The 16,758-nt window shown below is 40.9% G+C and overlaps 1 protein-coding gene across 2 annotated transcripts in view; it reads right to left on the bottom strand.

The window, feature by feature from the left end:
* Nucleotides 1-757: 757 nt before the first annotated feature.
* The window catches only part of 2900092C05Rik (RIKEN cDNA 2900092C05 gene), a 43,860-nt gene continuing 27,859 nt past the window's right edge, over nucleotides 758-16,758 (bottom strand). The window contains exons 4-6 of one of the 2 annotated variants that reach the window (NM_028434.3): nucleotides 6,498-6,597; nucleotides 2,306-2,463; nucleotides 758-1,068 (exon numbers count right to left, since the gene is read on the bottom strand). In NM_028434.3, coding sequence (NP_082710.2) covers nucleotides 1,028-1,068; nucleotides 2,306-2,463; nucleotides 6,498-6,597 — 299 coding nt within the window. In that variant the 3' untranslated portion in view covers nucleotides 758-1,027. Of the gene's footprint in view, nucleotides 1,069-2,267; nucleotides 2,464-6,497; nucleotides 6,598-16,758 lie in introns of those variants that run through there. The other variant, XM_017312332.2, reaches the window with a different exon arrangement.

Raw genomic sequence — 16,758 nt, 5'->3', positions numbered from 1 at the left:
TGACTACTTCCCAAGTGTTGGGACTACAGGCATTGTCCCTCATGCCTGGTCATATTACACTGTTATAAACATGTGCAAGTTTTGGCACAAACATGTATATCTAGGAGTAGATATGCTGTGTCATCTATTAATTTCATGCTCATATTTCTAGGAATGACCAGACTGTTTTCCAAGGCAATTGTACTGAGGATGGCAATGAATGGGAACCAACACAAAACTGTCAATGCTCTTAAACACTAAGATTTTTTTTTAGGTGACATTTTGTTACTTGATTCTTCAACATGAACTTTGTCCATGATGACATTGTGTTGAGAGGTCAAAAGACTAAACAGCTTATCTCTTCCATCTTCCCACAGCTATTGGCTACACACAGCTTATTGCATATGTGAACAGATTATATAGCTTCTCCCCTGTAGGTCAAGTTCCCTCATCTGAACTGAGAACCAACAGAAATGGCCACCTCTTAATCTGGTCCTATGTTTATTATGATATTCTCAGTGTCTTCATGTATAAAAATGGAGAGAAAAATGACCAGATCTTATAGAAACATCACTTAGAAAGTTTTGCTTAATGAAAATATTTTGCTATCACAGTCAGGAAGACCACCCCTCCCCAAAGGACTAAGCAATCTTTCTGGTCTGGAGCCAGAGAACAAAATCCTAACAATCTGTCTTTTGTTGCTAATGAACTTGGGCTGTTTTCTATATCCCACTTATGTTATAATCATTCATGGGCTATCATAGCTAAGAAGCAAGAGTTTTGGTATTATATGAATTTATTTTCTGCTATATGATTCTCATGTTTCTTTATGTAGAACATTCTTGAACAAGTTCTCTAGAAGTCCTGTTTGTGTTCTCAGTTGTCTGTTATCTCTTCAGTTTGGTCTCTACATTGTCTAGCACATGGTACACCTTTCTTTTGTTTTCACAGCTTTCCTGAGTTTTCATCTTTCTCCATTTTTTCATGACTCCACTTTTTTGGTATAACTGGAGTTCTCTGATGGTCTTCAATACATTTTGCTCTTCCTTCATTTTCTTCTTAAGTTTTCCATTCTTTTTGTTTTAATAACTAAAATATAGAAATTATATTACTAAGATTGGAGTAAATGAAGGTCAGAAATGAAGACAAAGGGGTTAGGGGAAATCAGAAAAAAATAAAGGTATTTCAAAAAAATACTAAATGTTACTTATAAGGATGGTGATTTTTTTTTAATAATATGTATTTTTTTCTGTTTGTTTGTTTGAATTTTGGAGCAAGATCATACTATACATTCCAGGCTGGCCCTGAATTCACCATCTGCCTGTTACCGCTACCCAAGTGCTGTGAGTTGAGGTGTGAGTCATCACCCTCAGCTAAAGTTTGAATTTGAATATGATTATATTTTGTATTCAAGCCTTTCAATTATCCAATAATAATTCAATGTAATTAAAAAGGCATTGGAAAATATTATTTTACAGGTTATAAAGGCTTAACCTCAGGCAGCATCAACCATTACTTCTGCTCTTAGCATCTGAGTCTTTCAGGTTGGGCACATCTAGGGTTGGTTTTTTGTTTGTTTGTTTGTTTGTTGGTTTGTTTTTGTTTTCGTTTTTCCAGACAGGGTTTCTCTGCGTAGCCCTGGCTGTCCTGGAACTCACTTTGTAGACCAGGCTGGCCTCGAACTCAGAAATCCGCCTGCCTCTGCCTCCCAAGTGCTGGGATTAAAGGCGCACGACACCACCGCCCGGCTAGGGTTGTTTAAAAGGAACCAAGCAGAGGATGTCATTGTGTTTGGATCAGACACTGAACATTACGTGTTCTTCTAGAACATATGATCAGGAACCTGAAAGTTTTTTTTTTTTTTTTACAAAACCAAGCTTCTGGAGAATTTATGACATCCTCTCTTCACAAATGCACATAGTCATCTCTCATATGCTTGTGTCTCACATAGTGTCCTTCCATTTGGGAGAAATGATCTCTATTGTACAGACCTGGAACCCATTTCTATACCATCTTGAAGCAAATGAGAGTGTCTGCTTGTAGATATTCTAAATGCAGGAATACTGCAACAATAATAATTATGTTCAAGGTAAAGTTTCATTCAAAACAAGATTTGTTTCCCAAAGTCTGGCTTAGATTCTTGGAATTGTCCACATTGGGAATCAACAAGACAGCTCCTCATTGTCCCCTGGGATTTGATAAGAATGGCTCATTTCTATATGAACATCCTTTTTTCCTAACTCAGATTATATTTGATCCCACTTAAATATTCTTTGGAAAAGAGCAAATCACCATTGACAGCCTTGGATATAATAGGAAAAAGCACCTGAGCTAATGAATTTTCCCAGCTCCTCATTCTCTGGATGCAACTGAGATTCATCATAACCATCATCTTCAGAGGCCTCTTTCTCATCTACAAGTGGAATCTCGATATTTTCATACAACATTGCAAGCTGCTGTTTTTCCTCAACTTTTACCAGTCGACTGGAGAAAGAGAGATAAAGGCAATTTTTTTTTTTACAGTCAGCCATCCTGTCTTAACACTGAAGCCTTTTAAGTTGTATTTATATTTGTATGGGTGGGGCTGGGAGAGGGGCCTATGAAGAAAACAGGGAGGAAAGCATTAGATTCCCTGGATCTGGAGTTACAAGTAGTTGTGAGCTACCTTACCTGGATGTTGGGAAATGAACTCCAGTTCTCTGCAAGAGCATGGAATGCTCTTAATCCCCCCAATTCATCACTCTAGCCAAGGTCATGAAATATTTTGAATCAAGAGGAATTGCTTATACATGCTGGTAGGTGGAGAACAGAGAAAGAAATACACATTTATGTGAAACTTGAAATTTCTGATCTGGCCCAGCTGATTTATGTCAAAAAATATAGTTTCAAGCCTCATAATTAAAGCAGTACTGGGTATGGATGACATATATAGACTAATACAAAATTCAAGATACAAAAAAAAAGCCATTATCAATGCAATATAATACAAAATAAAAAGCAATGCCAAGAAACCTACAATGAACAAAATGTCAAGATTCTAAATAAATATAGGATGTTACAGATTGTTCCTTTTACTAATACCTTGGCATTGCCTAGCATGGACTCTGTACTTAACGGGGCTGAAGAGACAGGTTTGTCAGCAAAAAGATTATCACACAAGCCTAAGGAGTTCAATCCCCAGGATCCACATCAATAGTCAGGTGTGATGGAGCATACGTGCAACCCAACCCTGGGAAGGCAGAGACAGGCAGATTCCTGCAGCCCATTGCCACCCATATAACCTAGTCTTAAATCCCAGAGAGAGATAAAAAAACAAGGTGAATGGCATCTGAGGAATGATACCAGAAGTAGACATTGGCCTCTGATCACACACAGCAACACAGAAAGATGCTATTATTTTGTAAACTATTGCTATTTGGGTATTGATATTTTATGACACTAAATTAAAATATTGTTCATCCTGACTAGTGAATTTTTAAACACCTCCTTAAGGTTTGCACTTGAGGTTGTGCCTCCCCTTTGTCAGTCCAGTTCTAAAAGTGGATCTGTGAACTAGATTATTCCATATGATGTGGAAATAGATGACAGTATTTTACTTTCTCCTAGCATACTATGTACCTAGTTCTATGTGACTTGGGTAATAAAGAATACTTTGATGATTAGCTTAATTGTATTCTAAAGAGCAGTGATAGAGAAAAAGCAGGAAGAACGAACATCCTAGACTAGTGGTCCTCAACCTTCTTAATGCCAAGATCATTTAATACAGTTCCTCATGTTGAGGTGACCCCCAATCATAAAATTACTTTCACTTCTACTTCATAACTGCAATGTTGCTATTTTTATGAATCATAATGTAAATATTGAATATCTAGGATATCTGATATAAAGCCCCTGTGAATGTGTCATTTGGACCCTAAGAGAGTTTAGATCCATAGGTTGAGAACCTCTATCCTAGACACATGCTGTGAGATGGCAAAATTGTTTTCCATTAAATGTAAAGATGTAGATTCAGGAAGATTGAGGCACTGGTCCAAGAAGCAAATTTTAAGAAGATTAAAAAATACACAAGACTAAAGACAACCTTTAATTCAATATTTTCAAACATTGATATGAATTCCCACAGTCCACAATAAGCCAAATATCAAACACTCTATACTCAGCATCTTGCTATAAAAATATACTCCCAGCTCAAGGCACAGGCAGAATAATGGTAAGTTCTAGGCTAGGATGAGCTAAAACTGTGAGATCTTGTCTCAAAAAAGAAAAAATAAAAAAAAAGTCCTTCCCATTAGTTGAGTCTTATAAATGTCTTCACTTGCCATACTCAGGTTGCCATCAACTTTAGAAGAATTTTGTACTGTCTTTGGCTAATTTTGAATCAGAGCTATAGAATGTGGTTCAAATATGATGCCATTTGGCCTAATAATTTCAAAATGACGATGCCATCTTTTGAAAGCTCCACCCAATGTGATTAAAGCACATTGTGTGAAATTTGCAAAAAACAAAAACGTTTTAGATATATTTTAAAAATAAGACATTTTGAGAGGGGGGACCTGGGGAGTAACATTTAGAATGTAAATAAAATAATTAATTAAAAAAATAAGAGCGTCACCCCAATATCTAAATTCTAAAAATCAGAAGGGAAAGTAATTGTCACATAAGCCTGAGACCCTGAGTTAAATTCCAAGGACCCATGTAAAAAGCCAGATGTGTTGGTACAAACTTATAACCCCAACACTGGGAAGGTTCTAGCATTTCCATTTCATTAAATTTTAATCTAGTCTGGTTTCCTTCTCTTCCTTCTCCTCCTCTTCTTTTTCTTCTTTGTTCTCACCCCTCCCCTTCCCCTCCCCCTCCTCTTCCTCCTTCTCTGGTATGACCAACAATCCATATTTTGGCAAACTCTGGTCTGAAAATGTATAATGGCCATAATTACTTAGTAATTACAAAAATGTTACCATCATCATCGCCATTATCTTCATCTTTTGACACAAAATAATTTCCTTGTGTACCTGCTGCCTTATTAAAAATGGGTGAGGTTCAGGCCACATGAAGCTCAAGAAGAAGGAAGACCAAATTATGGGTCCTTTGGTCCTTCTTAGAATGGGTAACAAAATACTCATGGGAGCAAATACAAAGTTTGGAGCAGAGACTGAAGTAAAAGCCATCCAGAGATTGCCCTACCTGGGGATTCATCCCATGTACATTCACAAAACCCAGGCACTATTGTGGATGCCAAGAAGTACATGCTGACAGGAGCCTGATACAGCTGTCTCCTATGAGGCTCTACTAGAGCCTGACATATACAGAGGCAGGCACTTGCAGCCAACCATTGAATTGATCACATGGTCCCCAATGGAAGAGTTAGAGAAAGGACTGAAGGAGCTGAAGTGTTTGCAACCCCATAGGAAGAACAACAATATCAACCAACCAGAGCTCTCAGGGTCTAAACTATCAACAAAAGAGTACACACGGAGGGACCCATGATTCTAGCAGCATATGTAGCAGAGGATGGCCTTGTCGGGCATCAATGGGAGAAGAGGCCCTTAGTCCTATGAAGACTCAATGCCCCAGTTTAAGGGAATGCGAGGGTGGGGAGGTATAGGAGTGGGTGGGTGGATGGGTGTATATCCTCATAGAAGCAGGAGGAGGGGGGATGGGATAGGGTGTTTCTGGGTGGGAAATTGGGGAAAGGGATAACATTAGAAATGTAAATAAATAAAATATCCAATAAAAAACAAAACAAAACAAAAGGGCAACGACTAAGGAAGGGAGACACTTATGTATGTAGTATAATCAAGGAAAGAAAGCTATTACATGAGATTGACTTAGAGTGATAGGTCAGTAAGAGGAAGCAGGGAGTGGTAACAATAGAACCACAGTTTAACTCTTGCTGGGTTATGAAACTCAGGTTTTTCCTGGGGGAGGATAGGAGGAAGGTGAAGTCTGTTTATAGAGCTATATACCACATCCCATCCTAAGACTTGAAGCATCACTGCCTACTATGAAGAAGTTGCTGTTAGAAATCAGGACATTAGGGGCTGGTGAGATGGTTCAGTGGGTAAGAGCACCCGACTGCTCTTCCAAAGGTCCGAAGTTCAGATCCCAGCAACCACATGGTGGCTCACAACCACCTGTAATGAGATCTGACACCCTCTTCTGGTGTGTCTGAAGCTACAGTGTACTTACAAGTAATAAATAAATAAGTCTTTAAAAAAAAAAGAAATCAGGACATTAGCTTTGGCATCCTAAGTCTTCTACTGTGGCCTAGGCTCCCTCATCTGTGACCTAACAATGAGCAATCCCACCAAATCTTCTATTCCTTATAATACTAGTTTTCTTCTTTCTAAGAATTTTCTTATGAAATATATATGTAAACATATATATGAAAATATATAAAAACATATGTGTAAAACATATATGAAAATATATGAAAAATATAATATTCCAATCTTAAAATAAAAATCATTTTTCAAGACCAAAAAAAAATTGAGTGAGGTTATTTGTTGTATACTTACTATATCACGTAGGAGAGCATGAGCCCACATAGCAGGGCAATGACAAAGGCTATACTTGAAACTGAAATTACATGAACAAGTCCAGGCCTACGTGGAATTACTGTGAAAACATAGAAAGAAGTTTGTTACAAAAAATTAACCAAACACTAAATTGGCAGTACTCTTACAAATGACATCCCTAATTTTGAAAAGGTTAGAGACATCCCACTTAGAGATGAGGGCTCCAAAGTCTCCCCCTCTCTGTACATTGTCTAGTTGAGGGTCTCTATGTTAGTTCTCATCTATTACAAGAAGCTTCTCTGATGAGGGTTGAGTGATGCTCTCATCTATGGATATAGCAGTATGTTATTTTATTACTATTCTTTTAGCAGAATAATAGTAAAATTTTCCCCTAGGGACCATGACCTAATGAGTCTCAGGTCCATGGCCATGTTAGCAGTGTCAGCTATGGGCTTCATGCCATGGGGTTGGACTTGAATCAAATTTAAAAAAATTAGTTGGTTACTTCCATAACATTTGGGCCATTATTGCACCAATATATCTTGCAGGTAGGTTGCTGTTAGTAGTAGTTGTGTGGTTGTTGTAGCTGGGTGATACTGATGAATAAGCAGAAGAGGAGGCAGAAAGACTGTAAGAGCTAGAAGTGATGCATGACTCTATGGAAACAAGCTTCTTCCAGATATAATAGAGTTGATATACATGTGAACTCATAGAAACCGTGAAAGGTTGCACAGAAAAAGTTGATCAAAATATATTGCATACATTTTAAAATAAAAATTAATTTTTAGTAGACCTTGGGAGTGAACTCTGCAACCAGTCCCACAACACCCGGAGGAAACTCCACTTCTAGGTGCTCTAACATGCTCAGGATCATAGGATCAGAGGTGCCCTGAGCAAACCTTGGGCGCTAACTCTGCAGCCAGTTCCACAACACCCAGAAAAAGCCCCACTCCCAGGCACCCTAATAGGCCTAGGTCCCCAGGATCCCAGGATCCCAGGATTCCAGAAGCTTGGTCACACCAGGAACTAGGGTCCAAGGGGCAGCTTGACTTCCAGGAACTCTGACACACCCAGGATCTCAGGATCCCAGGATCCCAGGATCCCAGAATCACAGGATCACAGAGACAGATGAACTCTGAGGAGTTTTGAAACAACCAGGATCACAGGAAAAACAGGCTCCAGTCAGATATAGGGAGGACAGGTAGTACCAGAGATAGTCAGATGGCAGGAGGTAAGCATAAGACCATAAGCAACAGAATCCAAGCTTACTTGGCATCATCAGAACCCAATTCTCCTACCACAGTAAGTCCTGGATACACCATCACACCAGAAAAGCAAGATTAGGATATAAAATCACTTCTCATGATGATGATAGAGGACATTAAGGACATAAATAACTCCCATAAAGAAATACAGGAGAACACAGGTAAACAGCTAGATGCACTTAAAAAGGAAACACAAAAATCCCTTAAAGAATTACAGAAAAACACAATCTAACAGGTGAAGGAAATAGACAATACCATCTAAGATATAAAAATGGAAATAAAAAGAATAAAGAAATCACAAATGGAGACAACCCTGGAGTTAGAAAACCTCAGAAAGAGATCAGGAGTCATAGATGTAAGCATCATTAACAGAATACAAGAGATAGAAGAGAGAATCTCAGGGGCAGAAGTTACCATAGAAAACAGTGACACAACAGTCAAAGAAAAAGCAAAAACTCTTAACCCCAAAACATCCAGGAAATTCGGGACACAACGAGAAGACCAAACCTAAGGATAAAATGTATAGAAGAGAGTGAAGATTCCCAACACAAAGGGCCAGTAAATATCTTCAACAAAGTTATAGAACAAAACTTCCCTAACATAAAGAAAGAGATGCTTATGAACATACAAGAAGTTTATAGAACTTCAAATAGATTGGAGGAGAAAAGAAATTCCTCCTGTCACATAATAATCAAAACACCAAATGCAGTAAACAAAGAATATTAAAAGCAATAAGGGAAAAAGGTCCAGTAACATATAAAGGCAGATGTATCAGAATTACACCAGACTTCTCACCAGAGACTATGAAAGCTAGAACATCCTGGGCAGAAGTCATACAGACCCTAAGAGAACACAAATGCCAGCCAAGGCTACTATACCCAGCAAAACTCTCAATTACCGTAGATGAAGAAACCAAGATATTCCATGACAAAAACAAATTTACAAAACATTTTCCCACAAATCCAGCTCCACAAAGGATAACAGATGGAAGACACCAATACAAGGAGGGAAACTACACCTTAGAAAAAGCAAGAAAGTGATCTTTCAACAAACTCTAAAAAAGATAGTCAAACATAATTCTACTTCTTTTTTTTTTCCATTTTTTATTAGGTATTTCGCTCATTTACATTTGCAATGCTATACCAAAAGTCCCCCATAGCCACCCACCCCCTCTCCCCTACCCACCCACTCCCCTTTTATGGCCCTGGCGTTCCCCTGTACTGGGGCATATAAAGTTTGCGTGTCCAATGGGCCTCTCTTTCGAGTGATGGCCGACTAGGCCATCTTTTGATGCATATGCAGCTAGAGTCAAGAGCTCCGGGGTACTGGTTAGTTCATAATGTTGTTCCACCTATAGGGTTGCAGATCCCTTTAGCTTCTTTGGTACTTTCTTGTTGGGAGCCGCCCCCACATTCGCCGTTACAAGATGGCGCTGACAGCTGTGTTCTAAGTGGTAAACAAATAATCTGCGCATGTGCCAAGGGTATCTTATGACTACTTGTGCTCTGCCTTCCCCGTGACGTCAACTCGGCCGATGGGCTGCAGCCAATCAGGGAGTGACACGTCCGAGGCGAAGGAGAATGCTCCTTAAGAGGGACGGGGTTTTCGTTTTTCTCTCTCTCTTGCTTCGCTCTCTTGCTTCGCTCTCTTGCTTCTCTCTCTTGCTTCTCTCTCTTGCTTCGCTCTCTTGCTTCTTGCTCTCTTGCTTCTTGCACTCTGTTCCTGAAGATGTAAGAATAAAGCTTTGCCGCAGAAGATTCTGGTCTGTGGTGTTCTTCCTGGCCGGTCGTGAGAACGCGTCTAATAACAATTGGTGCCGAATTCCGGGACGAGAAAAAAACTCGGGACTGGCGCAAGGAAGATCCCTCATTCCGGAACCAGAACTGCGAATCAAGGTTATAAGGTTCCCGTAACACAGACTGTTGAGAAGGATTCAACTGCCGAATTCAGAACTCATCAGCTGGGGAACGACGGTGATAAAGTGTTCCCATAAAACAGACTGTTGAGAAGGATTCAACTGCCGAATTCAGAACTCATCAGCTGGGGAACGGAAGTGAGAAATGGCTTTACCAGGTATGTTTGGCCTTGAACTTTTTCTAGTGTTAGGAGCCCTTTTGTTCCTTTTCACATGTTATCAAGTGGTTAAGATAGGGCTGAAAATTCTAGAGGAAATTCAGGACAAGCTATCAGAAGTAAAGCGGGGAGAGAGAGTAGGAACAAAAAGGAAATATGGTACACAAAATAAGTATACAGGCCTTTCCAAGGGTCTTGAACCCGAGGAAAAGTTAAGGTTAGGTAGGAATACCTGGAGAGAGATTAGAAGAAAAAGAGGAAAAAGGGAAAAGAAGAAAGATCAATTAGCGGAGGTCTCTAGGAGAAGGAGCCTGTGCTCTGAAGAAACAGACTGGGAGAAAAAAGCGGCTCATTATGAAAGAAAAGGATACCAGCCGCCAAGTAAAGTGCTAACTAGTCATTTAAGGAAAAAGCCAAAAGCGGCTGGCGAAGGCCAGTTTGCTAATTGGCCTCAGGGCAATCGGCTACCAGGTGCACTCCCGCCCTATGCGGAGTCCCCGCCCTGCGTAGTGCGTCAGCCCGTAGTGCGTCAGCAATGCGCAGAGAGGCAGTGCGCAGAGAGGCAGTGCGCAGACTCATTCATTCCCCGAGAGGAACAAAGGAAAATACAACAGGCATTTCCAGTCTTTGAAGGAGCCGAGGGTGGGCGTGTCCACGCTCCGGTAGAATATGTGCAGATTAAAGAAATTGCTGAGTCGGTTCGTAAATACGGAACCAATGCTAATTTTACCTTGGTGCAGTTAGACAGGCTTGCCGGCATGGCACTAACTCCTGCCGACTGGCAAATGATTGCAAAAGCCGCTCTCCCTAATATGGGCAAATATTTGGAATGGAGATCTCTGTGGCGAGAGGCTGCACAGGCGCAGGACCGAGCAAACGCTGCTGCTTTAACTCCAGAGCAGAGAGATTGGACTTTTGACTTGTTAACGGGTCAGAGAGCTTATTCTGCTAAACCTGATAAGAGGTATCAATGGAAGGTCTTACCACAGGGAATGTCCAATAGTCCTACAATGTGCCAGCTTTATATGCAAGAAGCTCTTTTGCCAGTGAGGGAACAATTCCCCTCTTTAATTTTGCTCCTTTACATGGATGACATCCTCCTGTGCCATAAAGACCTTACCATGCTACAAAAGGCATATCCTTTTCTACTTAAAACTTTAAGTCAGTGGGGTTTACAGATAGCCACAGAAAAGGTCCAAATTTCTGATACAGGACAATTCTTGGGCTCTGTGGTGTCCCCAGATAAGATTGTGCCCCAAAAGGTAGAGATAAGAAGAGATCACCTCCATACCTTAAATGATTTTCAAAAGCTGTTGGGAGATATTAATTGGCTCAGACCTTTTTTAAAGATTCCTTCCGCTGAGTTAAGGCCTTTGTTTAGTATTTTAGAAGGAGATCCTCATATCTCCTCCCCTAGGACTCTTACTCTAGCTGCTAACCAGGCCTTACAAAAGGTGGAAAAAGCCTTACAGAATGCACAATTACAACGTATTGAGGATTCGCAGCCTTTCAGTTTGTGTGTCTTTAAGACAGCACAATTGCCAACTGCAGTTTTGTGGCAGAATGGGCCATTGTTGTGGATCCATCCAAACGTATCCCCAGCTAAAATAATAGATTGGTATCCTGATGCAATTGCACAGCTTGCCCTTAAAGGCCTAAAAGCAGCAATCACCCACTTTGGGCAAAGTCCATATCTTTTAATTGTACCTTATACCGCTGCACAGGTTCAAACCTTGGCAGCCACATCTAATGATTGGGCAGTTTTAGTTACCTCCTTTTCAGGAAAAATAGATAACCATTATCCAAAACATCCAATCTTACAGTTTGCCCAAAATCAATCTGTTGTGTTTCCACAAATAACAGTAAGAAACCCACTTAAAAATGGGATTGTGGTATATACTGATGGATCAAAAACTGGCATAGGTGCCTATGTGGCTAATGGTAAAGTGGTATCCAAACAATATAATGAAAATTCACCTCAAGTGGTAGAATGTTTAGTGGTCTTAGAAGTTTTAAAAACCTTTTTAGAACCCCTTAATATTGTGTCAGATTCCTGTTATGTGGTAAATGCAGTAAATCTTTTAGAAGTGGCTGGAGTGATTAAGCCTTCCAGTAGAGTTGCCAATATTTTTCAGCAGATACAATTAGTTTTGTTATCTAGAAGATCTCCTGTTTATATTACTCATGTTAGAGCCCATTCAGGCCTACCTGGCCCCATGGCTCTGGGAAATGATTTGGCAGATAAGGCCACTAAAGTGGTGGCTGCTGCCCTATCATCCCCGGTAGAGGCTGCAAGAAACTTTCATAACAATTTTCATGTGACGGCTGAAACATTACGCAGTCGTTTCTCCTTGACAAGAAAAGAAGCCCGTGACATTGTTACTCAATGTCAAAGCTGCTGTGAGTTCTTGCCAGTTCCTCATGTGGGAATTAACCCACGCGGTATTCGACCTCTACAGGTCTGGCAAATGGATGTTACACATGTTTCTTCCTTTGGAAAACTTCAATATCTCCATGTGTCCATTGACACATGTTCTGGCATCATGTTTGCCTCTCCGTTAACCGGAGAAAAAGCCTCACATGTGATTCAACATTGTCTTGAGGCATGGAGTGCTTGGGGGAAACCCAGACTCCTTAAGACTGATAATGGACCAGCTTATACGTCTCAAAAATTCCAACAGTTCTGCCGTCAGATGGACGTAACCCACCTGACTGGACTTCCATACAACCCTCAAGGACAGGGTATTGTTGAGCGTGCGCATCGCACCCTCAAAGCCTATCTTATAAAACAGAAGAGGGGAACTTTTGAGGAGACTGTACCCCGAGCACCAAGAGTGTCTGTGTCTTTGGCACTCTTTACACTCAATTTTTTAAATATTGATGCTCATGGCCATACTGCGGCTGAACGTCATTGTTCAGAGCCAGATAGGCCCAATGAGATGGTTAAATGGAAAAATGTCCTTGATAATAAATGGTATGGCCCGGATCCTATTTTGATAAGATCCAGGGGAGCTATCTGTGTTTTCCCACAGAATGAAGACAACCCATTTTGGGTACCAGAAAGACTCACCCGAAAAATCCAGACTGACCAAGGAAATACTAATGTCCCTCGTCTTGGTGATGTCCAGGGCGTCAATAGTAAAAAGGGAGCAGCGTTGGGGGATAATGTCGACATTCCCACTCCCAATGACGGTGATGTATAATGCTCAAGTATTCTCCTGCTTTTTTACCACTAACTAGGAACTGGGTTTGGCCTTAATTCAGACAGCCTTGGCTCTGTCTGGACAGGTCCAGACGACTGACACCATTAACACTTTGTCAGCCTCAGTGACTACAGTCATAGATAAACAGGCCTCAGCTAATGTCAAGATACAGGGAGGTCTCATGCTGGTTAATCAACTCATAGATCTTGTCCAGATACAACTAGATGTATTATGACAAATAACTCAGCTGGGATGTGAACAAAAGTTTCCGGAATTGTGTGTTATTTCCATTCAGTATGTTAAATTTACTAGGGCAGCTAATTTGTCAAAAAGTCTTTTTCAGTATATGTTGCAGAATTGGATGGCTGAATTTGAACAGATCCTTCGGGAATTGAGACTTCAGGTCAACTCCACGCGCTTGGACCTGTCCCTGACCAAAGGATTACCCAATTGGATCTCCTCAGCATTTTCTTTCTTTAAAAAATGGGTGGGATTAATATTATTTGGAGATACACTTTGCTGTGGATTAGTGTTGCTTCTTTGATTGGTCTGTAAGCTTAAGGCCTAAACTAGGAGAGACAAGGTGGTTATTGCCCAGGCGCTTGCAGGACTAGAACATGGAGCTTCCCCTGATATATCTATGCTTAGGCAATAGGTCGCTGGCCACTCAGCTCTTATATCCCATGAGGCTAGACTCATTGCACGGGATAGAGTGAGTGTGCTTCAGCAGCCCGAGAGAGTTGCAAGGCTAAGCACTGCAATGGAAAGGCTCTGCGGCATATATGAGCCTATTCTAGGGAGACATGTCATCTTTCATGAAGGTTCAGTGTCCTAGTTCCCTTCCCCCAGGCAAAACGACACGGGAACAGGTCAGGGTTGCTCTGGGTAAAAGCCTGTAAGCCTAAGAGCTAATCCTGTACATGGCTCCTTTACCTACACACTGGGGATTTGACCTCTATCTCCACTCTCATTAATATGGGTGGCCTATTTGCTCTTATTAAAAGAAAAAGGGGGAGATGTTGGGAGCCGCCCCCACATTCGCCGTTACAAGATGGCGCTGACAGCTGTGTTCTAAGTGGTAAACAAATAATCTGCGCATGTGCCAAGGGTATCTTATGACTACTTGTGCTCTGCCTTCCCCGTGACGTCAACTCGGCCGATGGGCTGCAGCCAATCAGGGAGTGACACGTCCGAGGCGAAGGAGAATGCTCCTTAAGAGGGACGGGGTTTTCGTTTTTCTCTCTCTCTTGCTTCGCTCTCTTGCTTCGCTCTCTTGCTTCTCTCTCTTGCTTCTCTCTCTTGCTTCGCTCTCTTGCTTCTTGCTCTCTTGCTTCTTGCACTCTGTTCCTGAAGATGTAAGAATAAAGCTTTGCCGCAGAAGATTCTGGTCTGTGGTGTTCTTCCTGGCCGGTCGTGAGAACGCGTCTAATAACACTTTCTCTAGCTCCTTCATTGGGGGCCATGTGATCCATCCAATAGCCGACTGTGAGCATCCACTTCTATGTTTGCTAGGCCCAGGTATACTCTGACAGGAGACAGCTATATCAGGGTCCTTTCAGCATAATCTTGCTAGTGTATGCAATGGTGTCAGCATTTGGAAGCTGATTATGGGATGGATCCCCGGATATGCTAGTGTCTACATGGTCCATCCTTTTATCTCAGCTCCAAACTTTGTCTCTGTAACTCCTTCCAAGGGTGTTTTGTTCCCACTTCTAAGAAGGGGCATAGTGTTCACACTTCAGTCTTCATTTTTCTTGAGTTTCATGTGTTTAGGAAATTGTATCTTATATCTTGGGTATCTTAGGTTTTGGGCTAATATCCACTTATCAGTGAGTACATATTGTGTGAGTTCCTTTGTGAATGTGTTACCTCACTCAGGATGATGCCCTCCAGGTCCATCCATTTGGCTAGGAATTTCATAAATTCATTCTTTTTAATAGCTGAGTAGTACTCCATTGTGTAGATGTACCACATTTTCTGTATCCATTCCTCTGTTGAGGGGCATCTGGGTTCTTTCCAGCTTCTGGCTATTATAAATAAGGCTGCTATGAACATAGTGGAGCATGTGTCCTTCTTACCAGTTGGGGCATCTTCTGGATATATGCCCAGGAGAGGTATTGCTGGCTCCTCCGGTAGTACTATATCCAGTTTTCTGAGGAACCACCAGACTGATTTCCATAGTGGTTGTACAAGCCTGCAATCCCACCAACAATGGAGGAGTGTTCCTCTTTCTCCACATCCACGCCAGCATCTGCTGTCACCTGAATTTTTGATCTTAGCCATTCTGACTGGTGTGAGGTGGAATCTCAGGGTTGTTTTGATTTGCATTTCCCTGATGATTAAGGATGTTGAGCATTTTTTCAGGTGCTTCTCTGCCATTCGGTATTCCTCAGGTGAGAATTCTTTGTTCAGTTCTGAGCCCCATTTTTTAATGGGGTTATTTGATTTTCTGAAGTCCACCTTCTTGAGTTCTTTATATATGTTGGATATTAGTCCCCTATCTGATTTAGGATAGGTAAAGATCCTTTCCCAATCTGTTGGTGGTCTTTTTGTCTTATTGACGGTGTCTTTTGCCTTGCAGAAACTTTGGAGTTTCATTAGGTCCCATTTGTCAATTCTCGATCTTACAGAGCAAGCCATTGCTGTTCTGTTCAGGAATTTTTCCCCTGTACCCATATCTTCAAGGCTTTTCCCCACTTTCTCCTCTATAAGTTTCAGTGTCTCTGGTTTTATGTGAAGTTCCTTGATCCACTTAGATTTGACCTTAGTACAAGGAGATAAGTATGGATCGATTCGCATTCTTCTACATGATAACAACCAGTTGTGCCAGCACCAATTGTTGAAAATGCTGTCTTTCTTCCACTGGATGGTTTTAGCTCCCTTGTCGAAGATCAAGTGACCATAGGTGTGTGGGTTCATTTCTGGGTCTTCAATTCTATTCCATTGGTCTACTTGTCTGTCTCTATACCAGTACCATGCAGTTTTTATCACAATTGCCCTGTAGTAAAGCTTTAGGTCAGGCATGGTGATTCCACCAGAGGTTCTTTTATCCTTGAGAAGAGTTTTTGCTATCCTAGGTTTTTTGTTATTCCAGATGAATTTGCAAATTGCTCCTTCTAATTCGTTGAAGAATTGAGTTGGAATTTTGATGGGGATTGCATTGAATCTGTAGATTGCTTTTGGCAAGATAGCCATTTTTACAATGTTGATCCTGCCAATCCATGAGCATGGGAGATCTTTCCATCTTCTGAGATCTTCTTTAATTTCTTTCTTCAGAGACTTGAAGTTTTTATCATACAGATCTTTTACTTCCTTAGTTAGAGTCACGCCGAGATATTTTATATTATTTGTGACTATTGAGAAGGGTGTTGTTTCCCTAATTTCTTTCTCAGCCTGTTTATTCTTTGTGTAGAGAAAGGCCATTGACTTGTTTGAATTAATTTTATATCCAGCTACTTCACCAAAGCTGTTTATCAGGTTTAGGAGTTCTCTGGTGGAATTTTTAGGGTCACTTATATATATTATCATATCATCTGCAAAAAGTGATATTTTTACTTCCTCTTTTCCAATTTGTATCCCCTTGATCTCATTTTGTTGTCGAATTGCTCTGGCTAATACTTCAAGTACTATGTTGAAAAGGTAGGGAGAAAGTGGGCAACCTTGTCTAGTCCCTGATTTTAGTGGGATTGCTTCCAGCTTCTCTCCATTTACTTTGATGTT

This window comes from Mus musculus, chromosome 7, assembly GCF_000001635.26.
Source record: "Mus musculus strain C57BL/6J chromosome 7, GRCm38.p6 C57BL/6J".
NCBI classification, from domain to species: domain Eukaryota; kingdom Metazoa; phylum Chordata; class Mammalia; order Rodentia; family Muridae; genus Mus; species Mus musculus.
The sequence above is the reverse complement of the archived record's forward strand: the minus strand, read 5'-3'. Positions and strand labels throughout refer to the sequence as shown.